Source organism: Ipomoea nil, unplaced genomic scaffold (genome assembly GCF_001879475.1).
Source record: "Ipomoea nil cultivar Tokyo-kokei standard unplaced genomic scaffold, Asagao_1.1 scaffold3017, whole genome shotgun sequence".
NCBI classification, from domain to species: domain Eukaryota; kingdom Viridiplantae; phylum Streptophyta; class Magnoliopsida; order Solanales; family Convolvulaceae; genus Ipomoea; species Ipomoea nil.
The window spans coordinates 487,394-506,893 of NW_017619445.1; the positions used below are offsets into that span (position 1 = coordinate 487,394).

The 19,500-nt window shown below is 33.7% G+C and overlaps 1 protein-coding gene across 1 annotated transcript; it reads left to right on the forward strand.

The window, feature by feature from the left end:
• Positions 1-11,024: 11,024 nt before the first annotated feature.
• On the forward strand, positions 11,025-18,859 carry LOC109163357. Its single transcript, XM_019312117.1, has 7 exons — positions 11,025-11,201; positions 15,026-15,303; positions 15,383-15,438; positions 15,536-15,614; positions 15,689-15,827; positions 17,224-17,337; positions 18,370-18,859. Exons 2-7 carry the CDS (start codon positions 15,134-15,136, stop codon positions 18,559-18,561), a joined length of 750 nt encoding a protein of 249 aa, XP_019167662.1. The 5' UTR covers positions 11,025-11,201; positions 15,026-15,133; the 3' UTR covers positions 18,562-18,859.
• Positions 18,860-19,500: the final 641 nt, after the last annotated feature.

The following is a 19,500-nucleotide window of genomic DNA, read 5'->3' on the forward strand; positions in this document are numbered from 1 at the left end:
AAATTTCAATATGTCATTTTTTGTTGTATTTATTTGTAAAACATTAATTATTCAATTCATAAAGCTTTTGATTACAATTAAAAGTATGACTATTTTTTTATTTTTTTTTTTTGCTAATGAACAATGTCTGCTACTTTTTTCTCATTAAATCTTCTTGTTCACCCTCTTATTGACATTAAATAATCATGATTGAGATTCCTTAAAAGTAACGAACTTTTTTCTCAAGTTGATGGCAAATGATGAAAAGACAATTCTGATGCCCTAATTTTCTTTAGAATTCTTAAAATTGAAAGCAGATGATGGACCTAATGTTCTGATGCATTAGATTTTTATTGGCAGCAATAAACTGTGAAGTTGCATTATTAGTTTTAATGCTATCAATTCTATATAGCATGTTGCTTCAAGTTTATAAGTTGATGGCAGATAGTGAGAATTGCATCATACTGATGCCTTAGGTTTATCTTCTATTGTTCTAATTGATAAAAGAGTTCTCAGAATTAAATTATTTGAGAATCTTTACATTTTCAATTTATGGCAGAGCAATAGAACATGCATCTGATGCCCTATAGTTGTTTTTTTATGACAGAGCAATAGAAAACTAAATCGAACAGTGAAGTTTGTTTGTTTGTTTTTTTTGTTTTTTTTTTTTTTTTTTTTTTTTGGATTTTTAAATACAGCTAAAGGGGCAGATACAAATTAGTGTTTTTCAACCACTGTTTGATTGTTGATCATGTATGAATGATTTTAACACTGTTTTGTTCGAAATTTGAACTCTTCATATGAAATATCTGACCTGCTGGCTGCAAAAAATAAAATTAGGCAAAAAAACAACCTAGACAAAAATTAATTCATTTGCATATAAGTTTTTGGTCTAAAAAATAGTAACTAATTTTTTTATCTAGATTATTTTAGGCAAATTTGCAATATTGATCTTCTTGTTTCACCCAACAATATTATATCACCATTCAAAGGTGATATTGATTCAGTCTCCAAATCCCAACAATAAGTTAAATTTTTCTTGTTTAATGGTTGCCAATTTCGACTTTTTAAGCCCTTTAATTTGGATGAAGAAAACTAATCCAACATGCATCTTTTCACAGCACCAGATTCTTGAGTCTCAACATCATTCTTTTTTAAGTGATCTGCAGTGATTGGACTGTTGAACCATCAACTTTAGATGCTTTCTGAATTGGACTGTTGGCAGTATAATTTTGAGTACTCAATTTATTGTTGAAGTCTATTGAATGAATGCTTTTTAGTTTTTAATTTGATACTTTTATTCACAAAGTTTAAAGTGGAGAGATCAGAGAAAAGACAAAAGATCTTGCCTTTTAGAATTGCTAAAACTCTATTACCATATAGTGGTTCTTGCAAATTACTCCTAACTCATTTCGAATTTCATTGCAAATTTATTATATCTATACTAATTTATTTACTCACTTTTTACATGTAGTTCCAACAAGTTGATTATGACAAAGCGGTTATTGATCTGGTGCGTTCAGAATGGGCCGATATTCTATCAAGTTATATAGAGTAGGTATGATTTGACGTTGTAATCATTTAGACTTGGTTCGTAGAATTGTTTTTTGTAGTATTATGGCTTGGATGATGATTCGATTAGAATTGGTAATGAAAGTATTTTGACTTGTTATTTTGAACCTTGCTTAGCTTCTTCAAAATTATGTAACTACACTTGGCCATGGTGAATGGATAAATTGATTTTTTTTATATGATTAAAATTTAAGCAGGTTAAAAATGGGTTGAGACAATGGTTAAAAACTGTTGTCTATTTTATAATAGACAACAGTTTGAAACTGTTGTCTTTTTTACAAAAGACAACAGTTTATGGGCGTGACTTTAACAACAGCGATTTCAACAACACACAATAGACAACAGTATATAACTGTTGTCTTTTAAAGAAAAGACAGTAGTTAAAAACCGTTGTCTATGTGCATCACTTTTAACAACACCGGTTTCAACAACATTGAATAGACAACGGGTCAAAAACTGTTGTCTTTTCTAGAAAAGACAACGGTTAAAAACCGTTGTCTATGTTCGTGACTTTTAACAACACCGGTTTCAACAACACTTAATAGACAACGGTTAAAACACCGTTGTCGTTTATAGAAAAGACAACGGTTAAAAACTGTTGTCTATGTGCGTGACTTTTAACAACACCGGTTTCAACAACACTTAATAGACAACAGTTAAAAAACCGTTGTCGTTTCTAGAAAAGACAACGGTTATTAACCGTTGTCTATGTGCGTGACTTTTAACAACACCGATTTCAACAACACTTAATAGACAACAGTTAAAGAACCGTTGTTGTTTCTAGAAAAGACAAGGGTTATTAACCGTTGTCTATGTGCGTGACTTACAACAACACCAGCTTCAACAACACTTAATAGACAACGGTTAAAAAATCGTTGTTGTTTCTAGAAAAGACAACGGTTATTAATCGTTGTCTATGTGCGTGACTTACAACAACACCGGCTTCAACAACACTTAATAGACAACGGTTAAAAAACCGTTGTTGTTTCTAGAAAAGACAACGGTTAAAAAACCGTTGTCTATGCGCGAAACTTACAACAACACCGGCTTCAACAACAGAAATTATACCCCTACGACAACGGTTATTAACCGTTGTCTATGTGCATTTTTCTTGTAGTGCTCATATAAGAGAATTTGTTATTTCTCTTGTTGGAAATTAATTATTTGCTATAGGCCATAGCTATTGTGATTTATCACGCAACTTATAAATGAGATAATAACATTGAATTCTCAATATGGTTTTCATTGTTAGGTTGCACCTGTCGTTGCTAAAACTTAGTTTAATCTTATCGATTAGATGATATGAGTCTAAATATTGTGATATATAGCATAAATATTGAATATAGATTTGCCCAGAAGGCGAATTTATTGCACTAATTATATGATAATAGCACCAGGACAAATTCCCCAAATGTAAAATTGACTTGGTACTGATATTAAAAAGTCAATTGTTATTTGTCCAAATTCAAGTTTATTGGTTGCGCTAATTTATTATAGCTAGCATTGTTTCACATGAGTCTTTGACATCGAAATAAATACCAAATTTGAGTATTTACACAAAAGGATAGTACCTATTTTTTTAATATAGTTTTGCCCAGAAGGCAAACTAAGAACGTTAATTTATCTGTCACTCGTTATCTTGCATGTCATTTATGATAGTCACATTGTACTCCAGTAGTAGTACATGACAACTTACACTAATTGCTTTAAATGTCATTGATTTCTTTTTGAAAGATATCAGAAACTTAGTTTCCTTTTGCAAGAACATACTCTCTAAGTTTTAAATCTTCCCTACTTGACAATGTGTTTGGTCATTGGGCTATTTTTTTTTTTTTTAAAAAAAGGTCTGAAAGATTCTGAATATGAATTGATCTTTGAGTGACTAATGACTCATGACTCGTGAATGAAGTCTGCAACTTCTATTTTTTTGCTATGCTACTATGCAAAAATGTTATGTGCTTAACAGCTTAAAGTGAGTTACACCATGTTGGTTTGCCTGAAGCAAACAAATTGCTAATATTTGATAATATTTCAAATATTTCACCATCTAATACTTCTTTTGGCGTTTAATCTCCCTAAGATTGTCGAATGTTTCACTCATTTTGTTAAATGTGTATGCTTGCCCTATCTGATTTTATATGCCTTTTGTGGTTAATTTCATATACATTTGACAACTTATTATGTTGCGATAATCTTTACTTTTTAGAGACCCGTTTTTTAATTATGGCATGAACAATTGGGCCTCTTAGGGAAAACATAATGAGTTAGATATTACAATTTCTTATCCACATGAGTACTTTTTAGAGCATGTGTGAAGGAGAAATTATTGAATTATCTATTTTAGGGATATACTTTTGTTATAAATCCAAATCTAACTCACGGCATATCACAAACCAATCCCTCAAGGATTGTTATACCTAGTACATGGTTTCAAAATAAACATTTCCCTATCTGTGTTATTATTTATAGTGCGCAGTCTATTTCAATATATCACCACCACAACGTACTTCTAAAAAGGCTACTAAAGAAGCCTCTGTCTCTTGATTAATTAATATCAAGAGCACATGATAGGAGACCAATACATATCCTTAGGTACGCTGACTGCATACTTAATTAATGAAGATCGTTTCTCGGCATTAGGGGGAGATAAGAGTTCAAAGTTAATAGAATGCCAAGAAATTTCATAGACTAAAAATATCTTCATTATTTAAATCCATGTACTAGTTAGACTGAACTGGAAGTTCAAAAGATAATCTATTTGCGATATTAGCAAATAATCTGTCAAATACATCTATTGATCATACTGATCATAAAAGAGTGACTAGGTCTCATATACCTTCCACAACTTGGACCAAATATATCTACCGATACTCCTTGACACTAGAAGTGTAGGAGATCTATCGGTGAAAGAGATAAGAATCATAATACTAGATCTAGTAAACAAACATTGTCACTCTTGAAATAACATTGAACAATTTAGTCCTGAAGACACTCAGATGACGAGAAACCCTAGTCAATTTATAGGTGCACCAAACAAACACAATATTAGGGATGCGAAATGACCAGATCAAAATATCTTTGGGAAATGTCTAGAATCTGGTTGTTTTAGAAATTGTCATTACTTTTACAAATATGGGAGACATTTATAAAAAGGTTATAGTTGTCGACAACACAATTGCCAATACAAATTCCCCCGTTGTATGATAATCTGGATCCAGAGTTAGGCACCGGAAGTGCCATGACTATTTAACGTATAAAGGAGCAATTAAGGCATAGCTCGACTCACTAAAATGGATAATCTCTTTATAGTTTATAACAATACACCGTTTAAGCATTAAACCTGAAGGTTACAAATGGGTGTGTGCATGAAAGAGAAATAAGAATAACAAGGTGATATGATATGCAGCGAGTTTGTAGCCTATGGGTTCACGCATAGACCCTTAATTGATTTTAATCAAATATACTCTCCCACGGTAAATGGCATTAAGTTCCGATACATAATACAATTGGCAAAATAATAAATTTAGATATGCAATTAAATTTATTTTGAGAAATCCCTGATGAATTTATAATTCCCGAGATGAGGATTTATTTAATATTATTAAGTGCCATTATTTACTCTTTAAAGAGTTACGTATGCGGTTATTATCCTCATGTAGAAGGAATAATATGTATCATTATGTGCTCAATAAAGAGTTGATAATAGACTTATTTATTATCTCAGTCAATATTGATGGTGTAAACATCAATGAAATATATAAAGAGCTTGATGATGTCAATTCATGTTTAAAAACTGAGATTTTTCAAATAAAAAGTTTGTGACAGCTATAAGTATTATCTCGACTTGAAGATCGAGTTGTTCCTTGAAGATTTTTTTTATATACACCAGTCAACCTACATCTAAAAATGTTTTTCACATGTCTATATGCATAAGTGTCATGTTTTTATCAAACAAAAGGTTGCCTAATAATCTCTTGAAGCAGATAAGGAACCATTTGGACTCGAAGTCCCTTACTTCATTATCGTTGGAGCACCATTTTAGAACCAGAAGTTTCATAATCGCAACAGGCATGATATTTGCGATGAAATTGCTAGCAAAATCTAGTGCTCCTCCTACAATGAAGTACTTGAATAATGATTAACATATCCTCCGGTATCTTCAAGATACAAAGACATGATGATATTTATGTAAGAAACTATGATACGGTTTTAATAGGCTACTTGGGTATCGGCTATTTTGTTTGATCCCCGTAATGCCAAGTCCGAACTGGTTATACAATGAATTTTCCTAAATGATCAAAATGAGGACAATAACACTTGTGTTGCACAAATGTTATATGAGCTCTAGAAGAGCTATATGATTATTGTACAAGATTTTTACTCTAGTGACAATCCAGAAGATTTGTCCAATCAATTTCTTCAAATTTTGAAATACATTTTATCATGTCGAACTTGAAGATTGTTATCTTCAGGGGGAGACGGGAAGTACATTTACTCGAACCAATCTGGAAGATTGGACGTAAAATCCTGAAGATTAAGTCATAAAAGACTAACAGTTGCGCACTATTTGCAACACATCATGTACTCTTTTCCTTACTAGTTTTCTCCCATTGGGTTTTTCTAGTGTGGTTTTTAACGAGGCATGAGTATGCTATAATGATGTAACTGGGGAAATGTTGCAAAATAATTGCTTCAATGGACAAACCCCAAAATCCTGAAAATTATGCAGTTTGCGTCCTGAAGGCTTATGGTTGTACTCTTTTTCAATTCCCTTAACTAAGTTTTTTCCATAGAGTTTTCTTAAGTTAAAGTGTTTAATGAGGCGACTAATATAATATATGTTTTTACATATATCATGTACTCTTTTCTTCAACTAGGTTTTTCCCACGTGGTTTTCTTAGTGAAGTTTTTAATGAGGCATGAATATATTTTCTATTGTACTCTTTTCTTGTCTAGGTTTTTTTCCACGGGATTTTCGTAGCAAGTTTTTGACGAGACAAGATCGTGATCCAATAATATCTAAGGGGGAGTGTTATAAATATATCATTATGTGGACATTATTATAGATTATATAACAGTTGTAACGATTTCTGTATTTATGTCTCCATTATTACCTTTCGTTACAAATGTATATTATATATATATGTTTTGTTGTAATATGAAAAGTGATATGAATAAGATGATCCTCTATTCCTCCCTAATCTCTCTCTTCCAAATATTCTTTTAACATAAATTAATAAAGGACTTTGGGTTGGTAACTTGGTATGTTGGTTATAAGCTTTGGGTTTAGTTCAAAAACTCAAGTAGTAAGTTTTCCTCAATCATAACCTTGATATGGAAAAATAGCATCCTGAGCCTTTTAATTTTTCTCAGCACACCTATAAATTAAACTTGTTAAATATTTATGATTGTGGGAAATTGCTATTTTTGAATGTCAGTAGTTAGGTCGCTATTTTTACTACTGAGTACTAAATTTATTACTCCATATGGCTAACCATGAGAATGAATGTCAGTAGTTAACTAAATTAATTACTTTTTGAGTTATTTTATTCAATGCGGACAAATCCGATTAAATTCGCCTGAATCTGAGTTATACAATATCTACGGGTTTTTATAAATTAATTCGATCGGATTGAATTTATAAAATACAAACCATAATCTGAATGCGTTGGCAATTTTTACATCCGAACCGCCGGAACAGATCCGTTACACAAGGCTAATTAATATCACGGCCATTATGTCATGGACCGCGGTGTACGTGCACCGCGGTCAAAACGGCGTCGTTTCTTTAAGTAAAGAAACTGCGCGTTGTTAATTTTAACAGGGTGCGTATTTTTTTTTATATGTTAATTACCAATTGACACTATAGTATATCTAAACTGACACTGTCTCACGTATTATTTTTATATTGTCAAATGAAACTGCAGTTATATCAAAATGATACTGTAGTTGTGGTGAAATGAAACTGCAGTGTATATAAAATGAAACTGAATAACATTTCACATATTTGAGTGTATATTGTACAATGAAGCTGTAATTATATCAAAATGATCATGTAGTTGTGTTTTAATAAAACTATAATGTATATAAAATAAAATTAAATAACATTTTTACATATTTGAATCTATAAATATCGAATGAAACTGTAGTTATATCGAAATGAAACTGTAGTTGTGTTGAACCGAAACTGCAATGTATACAAAATGAAAATGAATAACAGAGTTACTTTTTGCGAAAGGGTGCAGAACGGCGAAAAACGAATGCTGTTTCTTTTCATTAAACAAAACGATATCGTTTTGATGGGCGACGATTATGCACCGCGGTGCACGTAATTTGCCTTAATATCAAGGCCTACTACCTCTATCTTCAATTGTTATGCTGTGGAACCGTGTCCACCTTGCAGGTGGACACGGTTCTATGTTCATAATTACTGAATTATATATTCATAATTATAAAGTTATATATTTATAATTTTTGAATTCATATTCATAATTATTACACTCTATATTCACAATTACAGAACTATATGTTTATAATTACTGAATTATATGTTCATAATAATAGAACTATATGTTCATAATTTTTGAACTATACATTTATAATTATGAACAGTTTTGGAACCGTAGGTGGACACGGTTCCACAGCATAATTTGTCCTCTATCTTAGAAATCAATTATTATTGCATGGACCATGGTCCACACAATTGTGTGGACCATAAATAAAAGGTACATTTTTAATATACTAAGGGTACATTATTTATGTACGTAAGGTACATTTGTTGAAAGTACATTTTTAATATACTAAGGATACATTATTTTATATAATGTACCTTCAGTACAAAAATAATGTACTTTTAATATATTAAAAATGTACCTGATATTCATGGTCCATAAAATAATTTGCCCTTAGAAATGTCTGACCGTGTTCCTAAGGCAAATTATACCGTGGACCGCGGTCCACAAAGCATTGTGGACCATGGTCCAAAACGGCACCTCTTCTTTTAATGAAAAGAAACGGCACCCGTTCCGCATAAAGCAGATCTGTTTGTATAACATATTCAGTTTCATTTTATATACACTGCAGTTTCATTTCAACACAACTACAGTTTCATTTCGATATAACTACAATTTCATTCGACATTATTCACTTAAATATGTCAAACTATTATTTTAGTTTCATTTTATATACACTACTATAGTTTCATTACAACACAACTACAATATAATTTTGATATAACTACAGTTTTATTGGACAATATACACTGTAATTTCATTTTATATACACAGCAGTTTCATTTCAACACAACTACAGTTTCATTTCGATATACTACAGTTTCATTCGACATTATACACATAAATATGTGAAACTGTCATTCGGTTTCATTTTATATACACTATAGTTTCATTACAACACAACTACAATATCATTTCGATATAACTACAATTTCATTGGACAATATACACTCAAATATATGAAACTGTTATTCATTTTCATTTTATATACACTGCAATTTCATTTCAATTCAATTACAGTTTCATTTGATAATATAAAAACAATATGTGAGACAATTTTATTTTAGATACACTGTAGTTTCATTTTGTAATTAACACATCAAAAATACAAGTTCCGTTAAGCTGTAACGACAGCCTTTTTGGAGCAAATTATATCGTGCACCGCGGTGCATAATGAATTATGCACCGAGCTTCTAAACGACGTCATTTTGTTTAATGAAAAGAAATGGCACCCGTTACACGCCGTTTTGCAAAAAGTTACTCTATTATTCAGTTTCATTTTGTATACACTGCAGTTTCATTTCGATATAACTACAGTTTCATTCGATATTATAACACTCAAATATGTGAAAATGTTACTTAATTTTATTTTATATACACCATAGTTTCATTAAAACACAACTACATGATCATTTCGATATAACTACAGCTTCATTGGACAAATATACACTCAAATATGTGAAATGTTATTCAGTTTCATTTTATATATACTGCAGTTTCATTTCGACACAACTATAGTATCATTTTGATATAACTACAGTTTCGCTGGACGATATACACTCAAATATGTGAAATTGTTATTCAGTTTCATTTTGTATACACTGCAGTTTCATTTCAACACAACTACAGTTTCACTTCAATTCAATTGTAGTTTTATTTGATAATATAAAAATAATACGTGAGACAGTGTCAGTATAGATACACTGTAGTTTTTGTTAGTAATTAATACACCAAACATGCACGCATCGTTAATTGTAACGGCGCGTCGTTTCTTTACTTAAAGAAACGACGCCGTTTTTGGACCGCGGTGCACAATATAATTGCTGTGTTTTTGGACCATGGTGCACAATATAATTGCTGTGTTTTTGGACCATGATCCACGATATAATTGTTGAGTTCCGATCATTATTGCGTGGACCATTGTCCACATACCGCTGTGGACCATAGTCCAAAATCATAAAGTCCATTATTCTAACTGATAAAATACATTATTCTAAAATATAAAGTAAATTATTCTAAGTCATAAAATACATTATCTTACCCCATAAATTTCATTATTTAAACACATAAAGTACATTAATCTAACTCATAAAATATATTATTTTCAATGTTGTAAAAATCTCGCCTAGGCACCTATCAATTTTGCACGCAAAGGAAGGAATTTTTTTTTTTTAAGGAAGGGAATACGCTATTACATCAAATGCCTCCATTGAGACTCAAACCTATCATCTCCTATATAGGGGAGCAACATGGTACCATTGGATTACAAGGTCCTTGTTGAGCAAGGAATTTTTTAACATCAATAATTTGCGCTGGTGATACAGACTTCGTGACCTAGGTTTGTGTTGGTGGCGGTGGTGGTGGTGGCAGTTGCGTTGGTGGCGATGGTGGTGGGGTGGTGGTGACGGTTGTGGCAGTGGTGCTGCTGGGGTGGTGGTGGTGGTGGCGGCGATGATGATGTCGATGGTAGCGGTGGCGATGGTGGTGGCAGCGGTGGTGGTTCTGGTGGTGGTAGCGACAGTAACGGTGAAATAGGAAATAGAAACTTTAGGTTATTCCCGAGAACTCAGGAATAATCTAATACAGGGGGTCTCCAGGAATCTCTATTCCCTTTGTAAGGGGAATAAGTCATTCCCGGGAACAATGTTCCTTGGAATACAAGTAGTTACAAAATAGAGGAATATACTTATTATTGAAAATGCTATGCCATTTCAAACTTATTCCGTGAATCAAATAGCCCATAGTAGATATTAAATAAGATATTAACCGGATTAGAATTGGAAAACAATTTGCTAAAAATAAAAAAAGAATTGAAATAATGTTAAAGTAGAAATTGACTTTTGTCAAAAGGAAACAAATATTTGTAAGATTCGGAGCTTTTAGAAGGCTATGCGGATGCCATTAGCCCAATACCCGAATATCCGCACCCATTTCCCGGAATATTCGGATCCTTACAACAGTTACAAGCGTATGCTTTCTCTCTCCTCCTTCTCTCTTCCTCTATTGCTCTATATAACATACCCGTACCCCTCCCTGTAGTTCCTAGAATCCTGGCCAAAAATTATTCTATAATTTGAGCCCCTTCCACGAAGGGCCAAAACGCCCATACACTGCCATTGCCACGGCAACATTCCTCAGGTTCTTTCATTTTACGCCCTCTCTTAAAATATTTACAATTTGTAGCTTATCCCATCAATTATAATTATGTTTATTAATCACTATGGTGAAATTTCTATGTTCTTTTGATGAATTCTCAAATTTTGTGGGTTTTACTGCACGCTTCAGAGATTACCCAGGATTAATTTATCTAATATTCTTGAACACCTCCCTTTTCTGCGCGAAAAGAACAATTGCACGTTGCATGTTTGAATTTGGGAATAATTATGATTGTCCAAATTTGGCTATTTGTCAGAATATATGCATGTTTTTGTTTCTTTGTATGTACAATGAACTTGCTATTTTTATCTAGTTTTAAGGAAATGAAATGTAAGTTGGGGTACTAATGTGAGACTGCATTCTTTGATCGTTAGCTTTTCAAATGATGTGTTTTTCATTATTTGACTATACCTTGAGTTTTTATTACATGTTTTAAAGAATACCTGCAATGGATTCTTGGGGTGTGTATTAGTCATGATGGTGCTCATTGTATGCATTTAAAAGTTAACTATATACTGCAAGAAATATGGGAGTTACATGGTTAAATATAGGGACAGCTATGAGTATCCAAGTTTACATTTTTGTGTTGGATACAATGAGGTTTGAAGCTTCATTCCCATTATGGGGGAACCTATTATAGAAACCTCAACTGAACTGAAAGATGGACTTTTAGCCGTGATGCATGTGGAGACAGTGCATTGGATTCAAATTTAGATACTTTATTTTGTCCCTCTCTACTAAAAGTGTTGGCTATTAGTGAGGTGACACATTTGGGGGCTTGTAGGCTAGTTGAGTCAAATCCCGCAATCCCATCTCTAGGGTAGGAGCGGTGAGAACCCCTTAAGTTTGGAGTTCAAACTTATATATATCCTCAATGCTTAAAAGTAAATCGTATTAAGTTTATTAAACATTTATTATCTTTTTATGTTACTAAATTATTCTCTTTTCTAATGACATAGAATTATCATTTAATAATGTTGATTTGCAATTAAATTTAAAAAAATTTCCTTTTTTTTTTTTTTTTTGAGAAATGATTCAATGGTTTGATACTAATTAGCATTTTTACTTCCCTAAAGAACCTTTTTTGAATGTGAAAGTAATAATAAGGATCTTGTTTTGATTGTGAAAGAAATACATATCAAGGCTGAAGTATAGAGGGTGCTTGGAAAGGTTTGAAACTTGTTTCCTAATATATGAATAGGATGGTTGTAAAGAATTGGCTGTAATCTTCCTTGGCATTTAGCTGAAAGTGATAAAGGCCCACCTTTTTGCTACTTCTGGAACAGTGAGTTGGATGCTCATTGCTGTGAACTGTTAGAATATCATAACCTTATTATAGCCCTAGTTGTAGGCTTTAGCCCATTATGCAGCCCATGATTGATATATCTATATAAGCATTCCATCATTAGTGCATGAGTATGATGTGAGAACATGTGCTACTAATATAATCAATGCACTTGCATGTTTGATTTTGCATCGCCGGCAGGTGGCACTACCACTTACTAGACCTTTCAATGCTTTATTTATTCACGTTGTATTAAAGCCATCTATTTTACTTGCAGTTAATCTTTCTTTTTATTTCCAATCTGTGCTTGTGTTCCATTGAACAATTACGGCTAATGCCTTTTCTCATATCCATCATCTTCTAATGGTCTTATCATGAAATCAACCCTACATCCATGTTCAGTATCTTGTCATGACACTACTCCTAGAGTGCAATTCCTGGAACCCCCTCCATGGCTCCACGTGCTAACTAGATGGGTTAACCCGTCAGTCGTGATATTAGCTTCCCTTATGCTCTGCTGTATTTTCCAATGGCCCTTGCCAGTCCACTTTTGGCACCGTAGGTGTTGCTATGTTTTCCATGGACTGCCTTTGACATTGTCATGCATTTGGCTCTTTGATTTGGTTGCTAATGCTGTTGGAGCTTCTGATACTAATTTCACTTGCTATCTAATAGGGCTTGCTATTTTTTCTATGTTTGGTTTGGATACAATTGTTCCATTTGGTCTCCCTATACCAACTCCTGGAGCCTTTCTTTTGATACTGGTCCAAAATATGTATAAATACTGTTTTGTAAACTTTGCAAGCTTGGTGCATATATACTGGTCCTAGCTTTAGGCCGTTATATGGCCCATGATGTATGTTACAAAAGTAAAGAGAGAATATTTCTTAATGTGCTGTTGTATATTGTTTCAAACTGTCATATAGAAAAGAGAATACAAAGCCCTATAAATAGGTACTAGAAGACTACGAATAGGAAACAAGTTTCCATATGCCCTACCTACTTAAATCCCTAAGACTAATTTTTAGAGATTCTAATTTCTAAATATCAAATATATTCTATAACACTCCCCCTCAAGTTGGAGCATAGATTTTAATCATGCCCAACTTGTTGGGTTAACGCGTCACCTATACCTACGGACAGTTGGGTTAACTCAACGTGGTGGACCGAACAAGCTTGGGATTGGATGCCACCAATACCGCTACTCTGGGAACGCCACCAATACCACGAACAGCTGGGTGAACTCAATGTGGACCGAACAAGCTTGGGATTGGACACTCCCCCTGAACTGGAAGCTTGGACGCCACCAATACTGTAACTCCGGGTGAACAAAAATGTGGACCGAACCCGCTTGGACACACAAGGTAAAGAAGACAAACTCCGAATCGGAGGACACAAATTCTTTACCAACGAAAGGGAAACATGCCCTAAACGACAAGCATAAAAAAGGAGAGACAGCGCCAAAACAAAAAGCGAGACAACACCAAAATACGCAACGGACCCCATCCGTCTAGAGGTCAATGTAGCGACCTCCAGTCGCAAACCCCTCACCAATCACCCTCTTCATCATAAGATCCCGAGGCAGCAGCATACCAGTCATACCCACCAAGACAGATCACAAAACACACAAAAAAGGGAGCCTAAAGGGGTACGAAACAATCTAACCGTAGAACTAAAAAGCAATGGTCCAAACTAAGTCCAGAACTGAGAAGAAGGGACTCAGAAGACCCAGGAACTGCCAACAGAACAATTTTCCGATTGCCGGAAAGGCCACACGCACCGGCGCGAAGGGCGGTGGACAGCGCTGGCGCGTTGGGCTCACGCGCTGGTTGGACGGGGCTCGAAATCTATAAAAAATCTTTTATCATAAAGGCTTAGATACAATGTTACGAAAGTAAAGAGAGAATATTTCTTAATGTGCTGTCATATATTGTCTCAAACTGTCATATAGAAAAGAGAATACAAAGCCCTATAAATAGGTGTTAGAAGACTACGAATAGGAAATAAGTTTCCATATGCCCTACCTATCTAAATCCCTAAGACTGCCTAATCTATAGAGATTCCAAATATCAAATATATTCTATAACAATGTATCTATATAAGCATGCAATCTTCAGTGTATCAGTATGAGTATTAGACATTACTAATGTAATTGATATACTTCTGCTCTCTATGGTTTTCATATATTAACTTCTTGCTTGATGCTGCCCACTAGATCCTTCAACGAGAAAAAGAAAATGTCATTACTTGGGTAAGAACTCCAAGAAGAGAAGGATTATGTAAAATTGAAATTTACATTCTCCTACAAGTGCAATCATTTGTATTTGCTGCATTTAGCAGTGGACCTTATATATGTCTATCTTTTTGAGAAAGTGGTCATTGGCCTTTGGCAATGTGTGTTGATTTTAACCTTACTAAAATAGTTGTACTAAATTCTTGTGTTTGAATTATTACAGATTTAGGGTAGATTTTCTTTTATTTTGATTTCTCTGTAAATAACTTGTCTTCTATCTTGTTACAGTGGTAAGCACATTGATTGCCTGGCTTGTTGTCAATATTGAGCCTTGCATCTTTTTGCTGGCAATCAGTCAAAATTATTTTGAATTTTGACTGATTGCCATGTGCCATTATGACTCACCAGACTGCTGATAAACCTAGTAAAGCCTTAGAGGGAGTTCATGGAGTACATCTTGTATCCCATTCACCATATATATTGGGGGAGCGAAAGCTACATGGAGACTTCCATCCATCAACATGTGAGAATTTGTCTATTGGAACAAGCCACAGGCTTACAGTGCAGTAAGTGAGAATCACCTTCACTTAGTCAAAGATCTTTTACCAAAGTTATTTGACATAGAATTCCATTTTGTTTTACCAGGAGAGTTTGGGAGCAAAGACCTGGTTGCTTGAGGCCTATCCGTTGCTGTGTCAATGGTAAGCTAAAGAGACTTTCTTTACTGTCTTCCAAATTATTTACTGCAATTATCCTCTCTGGCATGAGCCTCATATACTTTATCTGTTTTTTTTATAGGTGATAGAACTCCTGCCGAAAGAATTGTTAATGTCCTTACTTCTCTTCCTTTTATTGCGCTTGGTATCCAGGCTCCAAGGTAAGATGTCTTTGGGGATTAATATTCATTGTACACTTTATAATTTAAAGTTAACTGATTTGCTTATGATGCAGGAGGAATCTCAACTGCAAACTCTATGCAAATTCTTTGATAGGAGTAGGAATAGCCTCCAGTATGTACCATGCATCAAGAGGAAACTTGAGAAAGTATTTGAGGTGGGCTGACTACACAATGATTGCAACAGCAACAGTGGTAAGTTTTTCACTTGTGATCTGAAAGTAAAGTGCTTGCATTTGAATGATCATCTTGTGTTAGTGATGTACAGAATTATTTCCCTTGTAGGAATGGCGATGAATTATCATGTGTGTCAGTGTTCAACTCTTTATAAGTATTGTTTTTGCTTTCCTTATTTTATCTTGTTGGACGGGTGGTTTAATGTTGTTTCATGTGATTGCTGTAACCGGTTGAAAATGAAAGGACAAGGTTGTTCTGCTGCATCACCCTTGTAATAGATAGTTCTCATACTTCTAGATACAAGCGTCCAACTGTAGAGTGACTCTCTTGTGAGACTAGTGAGACGGGGTCAGGTCAAGATGGAAATGTAATACTTATACTGAAAAAATTAATACTAATCAGGAATAATGTGTCCCTTATAAGGGAAAGTATAATACTTTTGAGAAAAAAATGTATACTTTAAAATCAAAATGTAAAATTATTACATTTTTCTTCAAAAGTATTACACTCATAAGTAACAAACAATTTATTCCTGATTAGTATTACATTTTTCAGTATAAGTATTACGTTTTCATTTTGATCCAACCCGTCCCACGGACAAGGATCCGTGAGATGGTCTCACACAAGTTTTTGCTCCAACTGTAATATCTGTTTTAGCAAATTCCACTTTTAGTTCCCCGCTATTGTGCCATTGCCAAGGATGTGCAAATAATAGCCAAGGATGTAATGTGGCAAAATTAAAAAATGACTAAATGTGGCAATGCCACAATAGTTGAGAACTAAAAGTGGAATTTGCTCTATCTGTTTTCATCGTTTCTTATGAAAATCCATGCCTGCAAATTCCTTTTACTTTAGCACTTGTTATCTGAGGGTGAGGGAGAGAGAGAGAGAGAGAGAGAGCGAGAACTAATAATTAAGGTTAATTGTTTTCTTACATTTTCGGCTGTACATACTGGATAGCAAAAGCACCTCACAGAAACAGTATTGTTTGTTTGCTTTTAAGAAGTGTTGGAACTTTTAGCACTAACATACTAAGGCACCTCTTTTATTTGTTTTAGATTCCCAATCTAAACTTTTCCTGTGTTATTGATACTTACTGTAAAGGGGAAGATGAAAGAAGGGCTTAGGGTTGTAATCATCTCATACGATAGTATTCATAAATTTTTGAACATTTGACGTTTGTTAAGAGTCCCACATTGAAAATATAATATAAGAGATAATATATGGGTTTATAAGGCCATGAGTTAGGCTAGCTAATTGACTAGATTCAGTCTTTTAGTGTAGTTTGGCCCATGTGCACTATAGCCCAATTGAGTGACATTGGCCTAATATTAGATTATAACAATGTTTTTATGCAGTCTTTGGTGTGTTTGTTAGCTAACCAAGGAAATGTTTCCTGGTGAGTTGTTTGCAGTGTCTATCACGGGCCCTTAGAAATGAGAATCCAAAACTTTTGATGGCTGCATCTGCTGCTCTTCTACCTATCCAGCCTCTGATGGTTTCTGCACTTCACACAGGGATGATGGAGGTAAACTTTATATTCTTGTTTGTTTTTCAATGTTATATTCTCAATATTAAATTTTATATTTTATGTTCTGTTTATGTTTTTAACTTCAAATTCTAAAAAAAATTTGTTTATATTTTTAATTTTAAAACATTTTGTTTATGTTTTTTATAAACAGAATTCGTATGTAATGTTTATTTATAATATTAAAAGAATTATATTTTTTATTTGGTTTATGTTTTTTAACTTTAAATTTTAAAAACATTTTGTTTATGTTTTTTATAAACACAATTTGTATGTAATGTTTGTTTATAATATAAAAAAATTATATTTTATAATCTGTTTGTGTGTTTCTTGTTAAATTTTTAAATGAATATTAAATATTATATTTTATGTGATTATTACTATTTTGATATATTTTGGATATTTTCAATAATGTAATATTTTATGTTATTGTATTTAATTTAAATCACTCTTTATTTAGATTTACTTCAGCCTATTATAATGTCCTTAATAACCTCTGCACGAGTTAATACCAACTGAGATCCTTCGAGTATAGCAACACCGCCACGGTTAGTTCTAAAGTTTTAATTTAACCACCCATAGTCTTTCAACTTTCAAAGTTAACCACTCATGGTTCTTCAACTTTCAAATTTTTAACCAGCCCTAGTCCTAACTTTGCCCTTGAATTTGAAAGTTGAAGGACTATGGGTGGTTAAATATAAAGTTTAGGACTGAACATGACAGTGCTGCCAGTGCCACTATATTAGAAGGATCCCAGCTGGTATTAACTCATCTCTGCACAGTAGCACAGATGTGGTATCTTAGCTCAAGAATGATATTCTGATTCGTTTGAAGTTTATAGATTGTGAGATGCTCCTCACCCAAAAAAAAATAGATTGTGAGATGCTGATGATATTTGGTTCATCCAATCCAATACTTACACATTATCTATATCTCAAAGCCACAAATACTACTATTTGAACATGTGCGTAATTATATATATATCCTTACAACATTATTATAAAGAGGAGTAAACGTTGGTTTTACGTGCAGGTATCATTTGCGAAAAGAGCATTCCAAGATCCCGACCTCAGAATGGCTCACAACGTGCACAAGATGTCTTCATTGTTGGGTGGCGCACTCTTCATCGCGGATGACATGTTCCCAGAAACGCCATTTCTCCATGCTGGTTGGCATCTTGCTGCTGCCATAGGGGTCAGCACCTGCAACAAGCTTCTCACTTAAGTACATCCACGACCTCAATCAATTTGCCGAAATCACATCTCCTACCTCATCTTCCAACTTCCCGTGGCAATGACAGAGATTCTGTCTTGGACAAACCTACAATTCATTTAGAATAATTGCGTAAAAATCTGTATTATTATGGTTCAGGTACTTGAGGTAATTACTGTTGCCTTAGAAATTTTAATTGGTGAAGGATCTAATGAGAGCAATAAACTGCTCCAATCTACGATTATTATGTTATGCTAGTTCATAATCGATTATGGAAAAAATAATGCATATATTCTGAAATAGTTCATAATGTTGCTGATTAGTGTTGGAAAGGTTTTCTCTTGTTCTTGTTAACAAGCCTTCTTCCTCTTGGTCTTATGAGAAGAGGAAAACCAATCTAGCTGAGGAAGTTCTCCCCTTTACCCTTGTTGAAAATATCCTTACCGAACGCATAGTTAAATTCAACTTCTTCTGGGATACTATAGCTTCGATTTGGACACCAGGCAAAGGAATGATGATGATAAAGATAGTATCAGCTAATCTCTTTCTCTTTCACTTCTATGAATTGTGTGTTAGAAGACGGTCCTTAGCTTGGTCTTATGAGAATAGCCTTCTCATTCTCAGTAAGCTGGAAACAAACCAATCTCCTTTTGACGTGAACCTCTACCATGCAGACTTTTGGATACAAGCTTGCAATATACCTTTGAACCTCTAAAACACAAAAACAGCACAGACAATTGGAACATTTTTAGGAGCGTTTATTAAAGTGGAAGGCTTTCATTCACATCAATTTGATCTTCGAAGGGTTTAATTGACGAAATTTTAAATAATTCGAGGATCAAATTTGTTGAAATTGAAAACTAGGAACTACATTGACAATTGGGATATATTTGAGGGACCAAAATAGTGATTTCCCCTATAGAATTTTCATGTTGTTAGGATATACGATTC